The following is a 12,727-nucleotide window of genomic DNA, read 5'->3' as shown; positions in this document are numbered from 1 at the left end:
CTTTACACCAAACAGCCGAGAGGCAAAATAACTCATGTTTGTGAATCTTATTTACTTTAAAGCGGTTTTATTGTTGTTTAGAAGTTTTTAGTCATATCTTCCTGTGATCTGAGAGTTATAGTCCACATCTGTTTCATTTGAGCAAAAAAGTTAAACCATGTAGGAAAAATGAAAGTGAATAGCTCCTTTTATTTACCAATTATTGCAGCCCTACTTGTTATTTAGGATGGTAAGGGCAGGTGCATTGTCATACTTTCCGATCACATTTTATAGTAATTATAGCCAATTTTAGTTTAGAAGTATGATCAGATCTTGCCTGCTTCCTTATTTATCAATCAGCTGATTGTTATTACACAATGAAGTAATGACGCTTCAGTTTGGCTCATGAATACAGTTGTCGTCTTATCTTACTGGACATTTGTAAAGGGGCGGGGCAGCTACAGAACAGAATGAAACGGTATTTTGGTCCCAACTCAACTTTTATACTGAGGCGTGGCTTCTTATTCTTATTTCAATCAGGAGAGATCAATTAGAAGTGTGGAACAATATTTATAGAGGTTAGCATCAGAGGAAGACTTTTGCAGTTAGTTATTTATTGTTGTGAAGCATCTTCATTAAGTGTACGCTCCACGCCAACATGTTTGAGGTGGTGGAGTAAAGACAGCAGGTGGATGATGGAAATGGCAGAAATGTATTGATAAAGAAACAAAGACATTATTAGAAATTGTATCTCCCACTTTTCTTTGTTATTATCAACTTTAGCTGAAGGGATTAGTCAATTAATTGATTAGTAGATCAACAGAAAATGAAAAGGCAACAATTTTGAAAATCGATTAATTGCTTTAACAATTAAAATTGAAACAAAATTTCAAAAATTGTTCAAGCAAAAATGTGACACCAGGCGCCAGTTGTGATAATTTACTGTTTGGCTGCCGTTGAATTCATTAGAAATTGGCGCAGAATAAATGGATTTAAGCTGCAGTTTGTGTTGTCAGTTTTCGTAAAACACTGTCACCTTTAGCTGTCACCCGCCTTTAGCAGCAACCTCTCCCTCAAAGGTTTTATATACACATGCTTGTACCTCTGACTTTTCATCATTTTCTAACGCAGTTCTTCATCTTTTGTACTGATGATTTCATGCCAATCACTTGTGCTTCAACCGTGAGTCACGTAACGTTGTCTATGGGAAAAATGAAGGTGAATAGCTCCTCTTACTTGCCAATTCATTTGTGACATCATGCAATAGTGTCGAACATTGTGATGTCACAACTAAAAGGAGCCCAAAGGATGAAGTAATTCATCTGCAGCTATTGTTCTTAATGCATTCCAGTAGAATAAAATGTGATGCATTGATATTGAATTCCTTTAAATCTGCTCATAGTCTGAGTCATCTGTGGTTAAAGCCTCATTGATGGACGTGGTCAGAACAGTGTCGTGTAACAGCAGCCACTGTTGACATCAGACCAGCCAACAATGAGAGTGAGCAGTTAGCATCCGCTCTGTCAGATTGTGTAAGCATGTACTCCTTGTTTTGTCCCTTCGTTTAGATGCAGAGCCGTGTTTCCTCAGACAGGAAATTGGCTGGTCACTTCCCTCTGTCTCATTTCCACTAATGGGCCCATAAAACTGGCCCTGGGTCACAAGGAGGGAGGCACGCAAAGAATGTCGCTCCCTGTCTAATGAGCGAGATAATTTACTTTTCAGCCCAGATGGGATGATCTGGCTGGGTTTTTAGGAGAGGAAAAGTGTTTTATGAGTCAGACAGCAAACATTGGAGTTACACATTTATTGACTTGAAATTTTCATATTAGTTTCGGCAAGTAAACCACATAGCACATGCTGTCGGGTCTCGCTGACTGTACGTGTGAGCCTCCAGTCACATGCTCTTCCTGTTCATGTCATTTAATTTCATTATTTACCCTGACTGTTTGTTTTTCGCGTCTTATTGAATCTGCCTCAATACAACTCCACATGGCTCTCCCTGATAGACGTTGGCTATCAGCTGGTTACACACACACACACACATACTGTAGAGGTGGACAGGACAAAAGGATAAGTCTCTCCAGTACCCCAGGCTTTTAAATTTGTTGAGAATAAATGTTATGTATCGATTTGTCAGAAAACACTGCAGTTTTTTCAGTTTGTAGTTAATCCACCAATTTGGGAAATACTTTGGGAAATAGTGTTCATTATTATATTGATGGTCATCAAAGCTTGACGCACTTTTGATTATTGCAAGTTCAGAAAACCTACTGTAAGCGTTATGAGTTTCGACTGTTTCATATGTCACTTGCTAATAAAGCTATTGCACACCAGAAAGCGTGTTGGATCAAAAACTATCCCACACACAGTCGAACACTTGTACTCACTTAATTAACGTTTCACCCCTCAGACCTTTCTGTAATTTCTTTTTGGTTCTTAACTTTGTCTCATATCTGTGAGGCCTTTTTGTTATCTATAGTTAGAACAAAGCAACCGCTGTCTCTTGCTAAATTCATCACCGCTAAAGTGGAGGTTGTCAACACATTGATCATCTGTCTGCCCAGAGTTAAATGAGTCTAGATTATAGTCATTGAACCTATAGGGGTTGGTCTTATTCTCTCATTTATGCCAGGTTTGATACCACGTCATGGTGGATTGTCTTTTGGTGTTGAACAGCTGTGTTGTGGCAAAGGCTTGTGATATATGAGGTTTTAGTTATTATCTAGACTGTGATCTTACCTTCTTATTTGGCTCTGTTGTCCTTGACATTTTTATTAGACTCCTGTTAATGACAAAAATGTACCAGATGCTTTTCTCATTTTGATGGCAGACGTCTCAGTGTGAAGATGTAACTTTACATATAAGGTGTCTTTGTTTTATGGTAGGTTTTTTTGCTTTTATTCAGCATATAAAAAATGTGGTAAATATCAGTCATGGTGTCGTCCCAGTAGACAGTAGCACACTAAAATGGGACAAAACCAGCACAAGAAGCATCTGTAAAATATTGCAGTAATCTAGAGATTGTTTTAAAGTTGAGTATTTATTTGTCTTATGATGCATTACATTCATACATACAGTCCTCAAAATGTTCAGCCAATCCTGGAGTGCCGAGCAGTTTGTGGGTCCTTTTTTTTACCATTTTGAGTTGGACCCAACAACCTGAAACAATAGCCACATTAAAAACATGAAACAGGTTTGTCAAGAAAAAGCATTACAGCTTGATGTTGACCATCATGAGTCATTTGAGACATCTTGCCAAGAAAGTTTCTTACCCTCTGCTTTTGTTGTGTTTCCCTCAGATGAGCACCATGCCTGGTCTCCCAACCCGACCCTGTTTCTACGACATTGACCTCGACCCGGTCACAGAGGAGATCACTGGGCTCTTCTGAGCATGCTCCAATTAAAGATATCCATAAAGGTATTCTCTCGTACACATCGACATAAAAAATACCATTCCAGTCATCTGAGGGAGCATTCATTGTTTCATTATAAATAAGTTGTCCGTATTACTTGTTGCATGAGACTTTATTTCCCTGCAGAGTTTTTAGTTTGTTACCTCGTTCGCTCAGTGCCGAGGCTCTAGTCTGTGAGGCTACTCTCTCACTTATACACACAGTTAAAATCATCATCCTGTTTTTTATTTCCCAGGCTCCCTGCTCTGTTCTCAGGATCCTCCGCTCCATGCGTGCACCATAAGACTCATCCATCCCCTCTACCTTTGACAGGAAATGCTTTCTTACTCTTCCCGCCAGCCCAAACTCGCCACACGTCACACTAACATGTCCTGGGAAAAAAACTGATTACCGAAGCATTAGCTTTATGCTGTATTTGCACATCTGTGTGATATGCCAAAGATGAGCTCCTGCAGCCATATTGTATTGTATTATCGAATAAGCTGTATGTGTATTCTCTTGGCCTCAGTTGGCCTCAAGTCTTCAAACCATCTTGCATTTGTCTTTAATGTGTTTTCATAGTCTTATAATGATGCTGCATTTTTTATACATGTCGTAAGCTTTTTAATTTAATGGGCACAGCTTGTGTATTTATTAACTAAAATGCTATTGTACGCACAAATAGCCTTTATGGTGTTTATGTAGCCTCTAGTGTCCTAACCTGCTGGATGTCACACAAGTTACACAAGTTGGCCTCATCAGTTCAAAGCCAGTTTTGAGAATTTCTTCAAGCATTACATTTTTATAATAAAGGTATAAATCCAGCCTGAGGTTGAAGTTGTTTTTGTAGAGGTGGTGAGCCACCCACATCCTGATCCGGTTACTTAAATGGCTTAAACAATAGCATTTAACAGCCCATTAAATATGACATTTACTGTGTGAAATAGTACATTATCTCTGAAGGTTAATGCTTTACTTCATAAACATTTGCAATCATTTTATGATGTTTGTGGACGTGGTCTTAATTTCAGGCAATGTGACCCACCTCCACTATAGGAACCTCTTTACATTTCACACTCGGGTTGTGGCTGGTTTGCATCCAGACGGCTGAATGTAACACTGCCCTGACAAATGTCAGCTGGCCATGTTGAAATCTTGTTTTGATTATCAGATAGCAATGTGATTAATAACTGTGTGTCTTGACGGGACGATTAAAAGAAATGACAGGTTTAACTGAGGTTATTGTTGTTTTATGGTACAAAGTCTAAACCGAACTTTATGCAACCAGTGTGGAGCTAACATAAATTTAGGATTGACAACAATTGTGTGTTAAACATTTTTGGTTCTCAGAGATCAAAAGTGTGTGCCTTCAAATAAACGTTTTATTTACTCCAAAACTGAGTGTTTGTGTTTTCACACCCTACAGTTGACTTGTGGCTCAGCCCATCTGTTGTTTGACACATGCGCTCTCTTCCTGTTGTGCTTCTACAAGGAGATGCTTCAATGCAAACCTGTTTTTGTTACAAAAAAAGGAAACCTTCCTCTTTCTCTCTCCACTCACACATTAAAACTTAATCACAATTTTCTTCTGTTTTTCTCCCCAAGTGCAGCTTTACTCTCACACAGGGGGGCGGTCCCTGTGTTGGAGGCGGTCGGGCCCCCCCCCCCCCCCAGGGTGCAGCATCTGTCATTATGAGGTGTTTTGGTTTGCAACATGGAGCCAACATACATGTGTGCACATGTGTGTGCCTATCATAGTTGGCATTCCACACCTGTTAAGTCTGTTATTCTCTGTGTTCACCGGGCAGGATCTGGCACTTTAACTACAGTCAAGGCTGCAGGAATGTTCTCATTTATACAGTAGTTCTCCAACAGCATATTTAGCGTGTGTGTGTGTGAGAGAGAGAGAGAGAGAGACTGAACCCTCTTGTTTTGAGCTGATGACAGATTTGAAGACATGGTATTGATGAGGAGGGGGCTTCGTCATTGCTTTGTAATGTGTTGGAAAATCCCCGCTTTGTCAAGTTGTTTACGTTGAGCTTCTGACTTGATCTGCTGAAGCCTCCACAGTTGTTTAAGCTCTCATCTTTTAGCACTCATATTTAATCGACTGGCTAATTTCAGAACCAAGGACAGGTCCCTTTGAATGTCTGTGTGAGTGTAAATCAAGAGTTGCTGGACAATGTCTCTGATGAGCCGAGGCTGGATTACCCACCAGGCAAAGCTGGCAGCTGCGCCTGAGCTGTGGACCTCCAGATTCACTGTCAGTTGCCTTTTGTTAATTTGATTACTAGCAAGTTTGTAAATATGCACGACTGAAGTACAATATCAACTAGGTTCTGCATTATTATGTAATCTGGTTGCCCTGTTTATATCGTTCCCATGGTGCACTTTCCTAATTAAAGTTTCACAAAGTAACTGACATACAGCCAGGAAGTATTCCAGTATAGGAGTACTGATTGGTTTCTGGGTCTTTGTGCAAAACATAATGAAACTACTTTTTATAGTGTGCTGTGTGCACTGGTTATAAATGGTGAAAACGCTTTACATTTTTGTTAAAGCTCAGTTTCTTGTTTTTTTGGATGAAAGCCTGTGTTGTTTGGTAACGTCTGTTTTACATCACATCCCATTTAGTCCAGGTATCTTTATGCAAAAGTAGCTGTCCTTTTTTTTTTTTTTTTTTTACCCATCTTGTTCTGGAGCAAACCCCTTAATTTGCTGCTTGTGACAAAGTATGAATGCGTCGACCCCCTGCTGTGTCTGGGCGAGCCCTCGCTCGGTGCCCACGCCAGACATCAACCCTCAGGGCCACATTCTTCAACTCACCCTGTCTCTGTCTGACAAACACGACACTTCCCACCATTTCAGTGTTGCATTTATCAGCTGGAAGTCCTGTGGGAATGTCAAAGTTTTCACATATTATCTATCTGGGTATTTCCAGGCTGTAGCTGATGTAGATATCTCTTGTATTTCTTGTAAGTTGCAGATTCTTACAGTTTTACCGTCAGCTGATGTGTCTGAGTTCATATTAAAGGTGCATGTTTAGATTTTCTGAAATAAATAACGATGATCTGAAAAGAAGTATTTAAATATAGTAATATAAAAAGAGTATTTGTTTGTGAATGTTACTCTGCCCCTCCTCCTGTAAATGTGAGTGTGAGTGTGTGTGTGTGTGTGTGTGTGTGTGTGTGTGAGAGAATGCTTTGTGCCTTTAATGTGCCTACATTACCGTTTTATTGAGCGGAGGCCATGACACATCCGGTAAGGCTTTCACTTTAATGAGAACGTCCTTCCCCCATCTTACACCACTCCTCCACCCCACCCTCCTCTTTCAGATGACATCAGTGTTTCTGCTGATAGGCCTGCCATGCTGAAGGTCATTAACTAACACATTTATCTACGTTCATTGTACAACTGTTGACTGACAGTGAAACCACATGTAATAGCCTTTAGCCAGGGAGTTGCTGTTGTATTTCCTGGCTCTGAGAACGGCACATGAAAAGATCAGTGGACCCAATATTACGTTAACAAGGTAACTCAAGAAAAAATGCTGAACAGGAGTTTTTTGTATTCAGTGTACTTTGACTCTGTGTGCGTCAGACATCCATGTACGCTCATCATGTGTCAGTGGTTAGGTTGACCTGATGATGTTTTAATCAAATTAGATCTTCATGTGCTAGTGATACTAATCTAGTCAACGCTCGTGGTTAGAGAGGAATCACAGAGGCTGGTTAGCAGTTAAAAGGCTGACAGAGATACTGAACTACTGGACAGCAATTTGACTGTAAATTCACAGTTTTACATCACTGGTTTCTGATTTTTTTTAAAAAAAGGATCAAAACTGATGCAGAAGAACCAGAGACTTCCATGAGATCCTCTCCCCTGTCAAAACCTGTCGCCTACATTACCCATAATGCATTGCAAGATTAGGATGCATTATGCTAGTAGCGGCTAATGTAGCCTTGAGCCGCCAGCCACAAACTGAGATGAGGAGTGGGCTATAGAAGTTTGGGAAGCTCACTTCTTTCTAACTCCACAGCCCCAACCTCTTTATGCAGTCAAATCAAACGGGTCAAAGAAGTCAAGTCCTCATTTGCTGCAATATTTTCACATTTTCAATATTTCAGTGCTGCTTTTATTTTGAGCTGTAAAAACATTTTGAAAATGTTGCTTGTTCAGATTTATGTTATCTGTTCAAATTGCTGAGAAATAAAATGTCTTCTACAGTTACACACACTTTAACAGGTCATAAACCTCCAAGGTTTTACATTTCATCAGCGTGTGTGTTTGTGTTGTAGCACTGTGTGTTGGGGGTTTTGGTTCAGCTGCAGGGACCCTCAGTCTAGGCCTGTGTGAACTTGGCTTTGAGCACTCGGGCTGTAATTTGTGCGTTCTAAAATTCCAAACAAAATGGCACGTGGCCCAACCTGCAATTAACATTTAAACCTCAACATCATCTGAGCGAGGCAGAGATGCTCTACCCTCAGACACCATCAGTGAACCATGGCAGTCTTCTATCATCAGTCATCTCTACCAATAAGAATGAATTATATAATGTCTGTGTGTGTGTGTGTGTGTGTCAGAGAGAGAGATTAGATTAGAGATTCAAATTATTATCATATGATCAGAGTAACTTCAAATAGGAGATATCGTCTGCAGCGTCAATGTATTGACAGATAGGAAATAAAATCCAAGTGGATAAACCAAGAAGCTGTGGGACTGTTTTTACATGAACCCCGAGAAATTTAGCTCTCTCTGTTGACACAAGGCGGTCTCACTATGTTACCACCAAAATGCTAAACTTGACCCATCTGTATGTGCATGTCAAAGCAGATGTTGCTTGACATTGTCACACAGGAGAAAGACGGCAGCAGTAATGGACAATACATGTAAAAGTGGCTTTACCATATTTGAAAAGGACTAAATTAAGATAAAAGTCCCATTCAAGTATTGAAAGTTATTTTCTGTGTTTTTGTTCTCTTTATGCTGTTAATATGTTGTCTTTTTTACTCTGCTGTGTCTGTATACGTTAGTCTTTATGTATCTATTACTTTCTTATTGAATAAATAAAAAAAATGTTGTTTATAATTGTATGTATTTGAATAATTTTACCTGTATGCTTATATTTTAAAAATGTAATGATACTTACATTTTATAGCCCATTGTGTGTTTTGCTCATAAAATCTTTATTCTGCAAAGAACTATAAACATCAGATAAATATGGTGAGGTTAAAAAAGTCCAGTAATCCCATTTTAAACGAAGTATAAAGTCTCATACAGTAGAAACACTCAAGTAAAGTGTACTCTAACGATTACAAAGTTTGCCTTTCTCTCATATTCCCACTATACAGTTCGTATTTCTTACAACACGTGACAATGCAGTACAGGCTGTAGCTGATATACTCGCATGGTCTGGTTTTCAAGTTCCTTATATCTCCCCAGGAGTGTGTTTCATAATCGCTCTAATTTCATTTACCAATCTCTCGGAATAGATCAAATTTCTTCTTAGGACGGATAAACGATGCTAAAAGCTATGAAGCTTTTTTATCTCCCCCCTCTATCTACTAACCGTCCTCCTCTTCTCTCACCTCTCTCCTCCTCCATCAGCACCGTCTCTGATGCTGCAAGGCGTGTCGCGGCGCACCGGAGCCCCATGTGATACTGAAGGGAGGAGGAGGAGGAGGAGGAGGAGGAGGTGTCCTAAAAGAGTTTGCCGGTCCTCACGCTTCATCACTCCAGATCCAGGCCACCTCGGGGCGAAGCTGCACTGTAGAACTGCTTTGGATACTCGCTTGCTGTAATACAGCCGTGTTGTGTTGTCTTGGCGTGGAGGGAACTGACCGCAGCCGGAGACCAGAAGAGTTCACCTTTGTGATTGTTCGCCATGGGAGCAGAGAGCTCAGTGCAGCGGGACGGGAAGAGCCAGGAGGATGCCTCAGCTTCAGCCTCAGCTTCAGCCTCAGCCTCCGCTGGGGAGCTGAGTGCGGAGGTGAACGTGCTCCAGGAGGGAGGCAGCGTCCTCGACAGCAAGGTACTGAGGCTTTCTGATCCCTGGCACTGTTTACACACCTCCCTGCGCAGCGGACACGGACACATGTTGTCACGTTTGTTCATTTAGTGGCGCTCATTCTGCTTCCTGGTCTCTGCCGTGGCTCTCCTGCTTCAGTTGTTTTTATAGTTTGCCTGTGTGTTTGCAAGCATACCTGTCGTCACCCCCCTTCTCCCCCCTCCCTCTAAATGTAGTGCGCATCAGTAATGTGCTGCGGCGCACAGGCTCCATGTGCGCCTGACGCTGTTTTTTGCTGAGTAATGGGTCGACTTGTCTGCAGTCCCGCAGTAATAAAACGCCAGCAGCTCGGCCGGGTCCAGGTTTACATCCAGACAGGCCACCTGGGCTCAGGGTGTTACTCAGGGACGCTCTGGATCACGAGCAACCACATTTGTTCTTCTGACAGGTTTGGAGCTTTTGGGTGAAGCGCATGAACAGTGACGGATTATTGAATTAGACTGTAACACATTGATAATAACACACGTGACTCCTTTTATCGTTCACTTTTCGTGTTTTAAATTATTTATGTCCCCATAATACATTTTAAAGCAAAACTGTTCATCTCAAGGAGACCCTTATTTGCATATATCTAAAGTATAAATCAAGCATCTGACAGATCAAAAAGTCATGACAGATGTGCAGAGCCAACATCAAAAAACAGAAAAAATACAGCAAAATCCTGGAAAAAAAAATCTACAAAAATATAAAATAGTATATGAAAATAAACATAATAACCAGAAATATCTTCATCATTTGTATTATATATTATAGCATATCAATGTGATATCATAAAACTCACTACAGACTTATAATTTAAAACCACTGATATATAATATAGTAGCTTTAAACAAAATGATCATAAAACAATGTCCACTTACAGCATATTACACCTTTCAGCTATATGATATTATTATTATTATTATTACCATTTCTTTCACATTAAAATCAAATCAAGTTAAGCATATTGACCTCATGACTCCAGAGTTTGATAAATCTATATCTATATTCTAGTCTATAATTTATGTCAATAACAGATTTAAAATAAAACCCAGCGAATAGGCAGGGACCTTTAATTTCTATTATAAATTATAAACACTTATATTATAAGTGTCAGATAGCTGAGAGCCCCAGTTGACATACAAGATGCTGTGAGCACTTTTTTCTTGCTCAATTTAAAGAAGACGACAGCTAAACTCATACTTGTAAGAGTTGACATGACCCTTTCGCTTCCCTGGCTGTGCAGTATGTTGTGAGCAGCTGCCATCATTGGAGGGATCTTGCCGACTCTGCACTGTTACCTCGGTGTAAATTGCTCAGCATTGTGTGAATGAATATTTGGAAAGCGCCTACTAATGACTATGTATGTTTCGCCACCTGCTCTATTCGCGCCTCGTATAACCAATTGGATTTATTGACTTTTTTATAGGCTGGAGGTCAGCGGGTCAGATTTTGTGGCCCGTAGGTCAGCAGAAAGGTTGAATGACACTGAGGGAGACAGAAAGCACAAATAGCTTAACACAGCCAAGATTTTAACCACGGCGACATTCGTTTATTCTTGTTTTTTCTTAAGAATGTGTGTTGTTTGCTCGTGTTTTTTGGATGCTGTGCAGTTGTTTTCCAGTGAATCATCATCATCTTTGTGGCAGTTGAATGTTTTGTAAACCCCTGAGCTGTTATTGCAGGTATCATCGCATCGTCAATGGCTGCACTGTCCAGCTTTAATACCAGCCAAACTACCCGCCACAGTTGTATTGTTTGTTTGTTTGTTGTTGTACATACTTCAGAGGCATCGTGTGTAGAAATATGAGATACTTGGAGAAGTAATGTGTTTAAGTAATGTGTTTACTTCTCCAAGTCACTTTACTAATGTATTACTGACATTCTGTTTTGGCAAATTGAGTAAAGTCAGTGACGCATCATTTTAACATGATCTAATTTCAAAAGGTTATTATGATTATTGTTCCTTTTAGGAGGCTAAGCACTACAAAGTTCATGATCAGACTGAGAAGACTGATTTATCGACATGATACACATGATGCTATGAAATGTTGACAGTCCTGCTGAAATGATGTCAAACTGTACTTACTTAATCGATTGTACAATTTTGAGGTATTTGTATTTTAGTTTTTACTGATAATACTTCTGTACTTTTACTGAAGTAATAGTTAAAATGCAGGACTTTTATATGTAATGGAGTATTTTTTACATTGAGTAAAGTGTCAGAGTACTACGACTGTACCTCCGGCAAAAACTGACTATAAATAATTGTGAAAAGTGAGAATAAGTGAGATTTCTGTTCAAAAATAAATCTGTCTATAATCATTTTTTGGAAAGTGCAGAGGAGGACCATGACCTAGGTTTTAGCACCAAGTATTTTATTCCTAAACCTTCTCAGAGAAAGGGAGGAGTTTAACAGTTTAGCTCTTTTCTCTGGACGTGAAACATCCTAACCCTTCATCTAAAATGAGAACAATGATTTTGAAACTTTTATCAGATTAAATGGTAAACGTAGACATTAAAGTCATGTGAAATGGATTTACTTTATGAAGTAAAGATGGTGTGTTGTGGTGGTGGTGGTGGGGGGGGGGGGGGGTGCTCGGTTGAAGCAGGTGGAGCCTTCCTGCTTGATACACAGTTGATAAATATCCTCCTCACTCCATAGAGGAATTATAGCAATGTCTCTCTGTCCACCACCACTGACCCACCTTCCTCATACCTCTCTGTCTCCAACAACCTCACAAGTGTTATCAAAATGTATATATGCCTACAGTACGGATACATTTTCCTTTCATCCCAAAAATTCTCACTTTAATGCCACAACCTCTTTCAATGTGTGTTTCTGTCTGTCTATACTTTTATTTCCCAAAACAGACATCTGATGTCACAAATTAGTGTCTGAAATCTTCTCTCTCTCTCTCTCTCTCTGTCTCTCTCTCTCTCTCGCCCCTTTCAGACATGTAATATGTAACATTGTTGGGTTCATCTGCTGTTCAAACAAGTCGTAGGTCTCTTTCTCAAACTCTGTTCAAAGGTGACAGGACCGTTATGGATAGAGCTGCAAATCTTGCACAATATTTGGCATCATGATGTGGGAAGTTACTTATAATATATGAAGCGAGACTCTGTTTACTGCAACGTGCTGCTTATCTCTCTTTTTATCTGTGGGGGGGCTCTCTCTAGTTCTTGCAAAAGTTCGCAGAAGTCTCAGGCGTGAATTATAGCTCTGCGATTGTGCAAAGATGAACGTAGACAGATATTCGCAGAGGAGCATTCCTACCAGTTCTCAACAACATGGCGAGTGACC

At 40.0% G+C, this 12,727-nt stretch overlaps 2 protein-coding genes across 2 annotated transcripts in view; both read left to right on the top strand.

The window, feature by feature from the left end:
• mthfd1l (methylenetetrahydrofolate dehydrogenase (NADP+ dependent) 1 like) overlaps nt 1–4,747 on the top strand; it is a 35,255-nt gene extending 30,508 nt beyond the window's left edge. The window contains exons 27-28 of the mRNA XM_070925472.1: nt 3,282–3,400; nt 3,631–4,747. Of these exons, the coding sequence (XP_070781573.1) occupies nt 3,282–3,371 (90 nt within the window). The 3' untranslated portion in view covers nt 3,372–3,400; nt 3,631–4,747. The remainder of the gene's footprint in view (nt 1–3,281; nt 3,401–3,630) is intronic.
• Nucleotides 4,748–9,258: 4,511 nt separating this feature from the next.
• The window catches only part of akap12b (A kinase (PRKA) anchor protein 12b), a 41,118-nt gene continuing 37,649 nt past the window's right edge, over nt 9,259–12,727 (top strand). Inside the window, exon 1 of the mRNA XM_070926014.1 lies at nt 9,259–9,405. Within this exon, the coding sequence (XP_070782115.1) occupies nt 9,259–9,405 (147 nt within the window). The remainder of the gene's footprint in view (nt 9,406–12,727) is intronic.

This window comes from Enoplosus armatus, chromosome 19, assembly GCF_043641665.1.
Source record: "Enoplosus armatus isolate fEnoArm2 chromosome 19, fEnoArm2.hap1, whole genome shotgun sequence".
Taxonomy (NCBI): domain Eukaryota; kingdom Metazoa; phylum Chordata; class Actinopteri; order Centrarchiformes; family Enoplosidae; genus Enoplosus; species Enoplosus armatus.
Note: the sequence above shows the minus strand (reverse complement) of the source record. Positions and strands in the feature narration are given on the sequence as shown.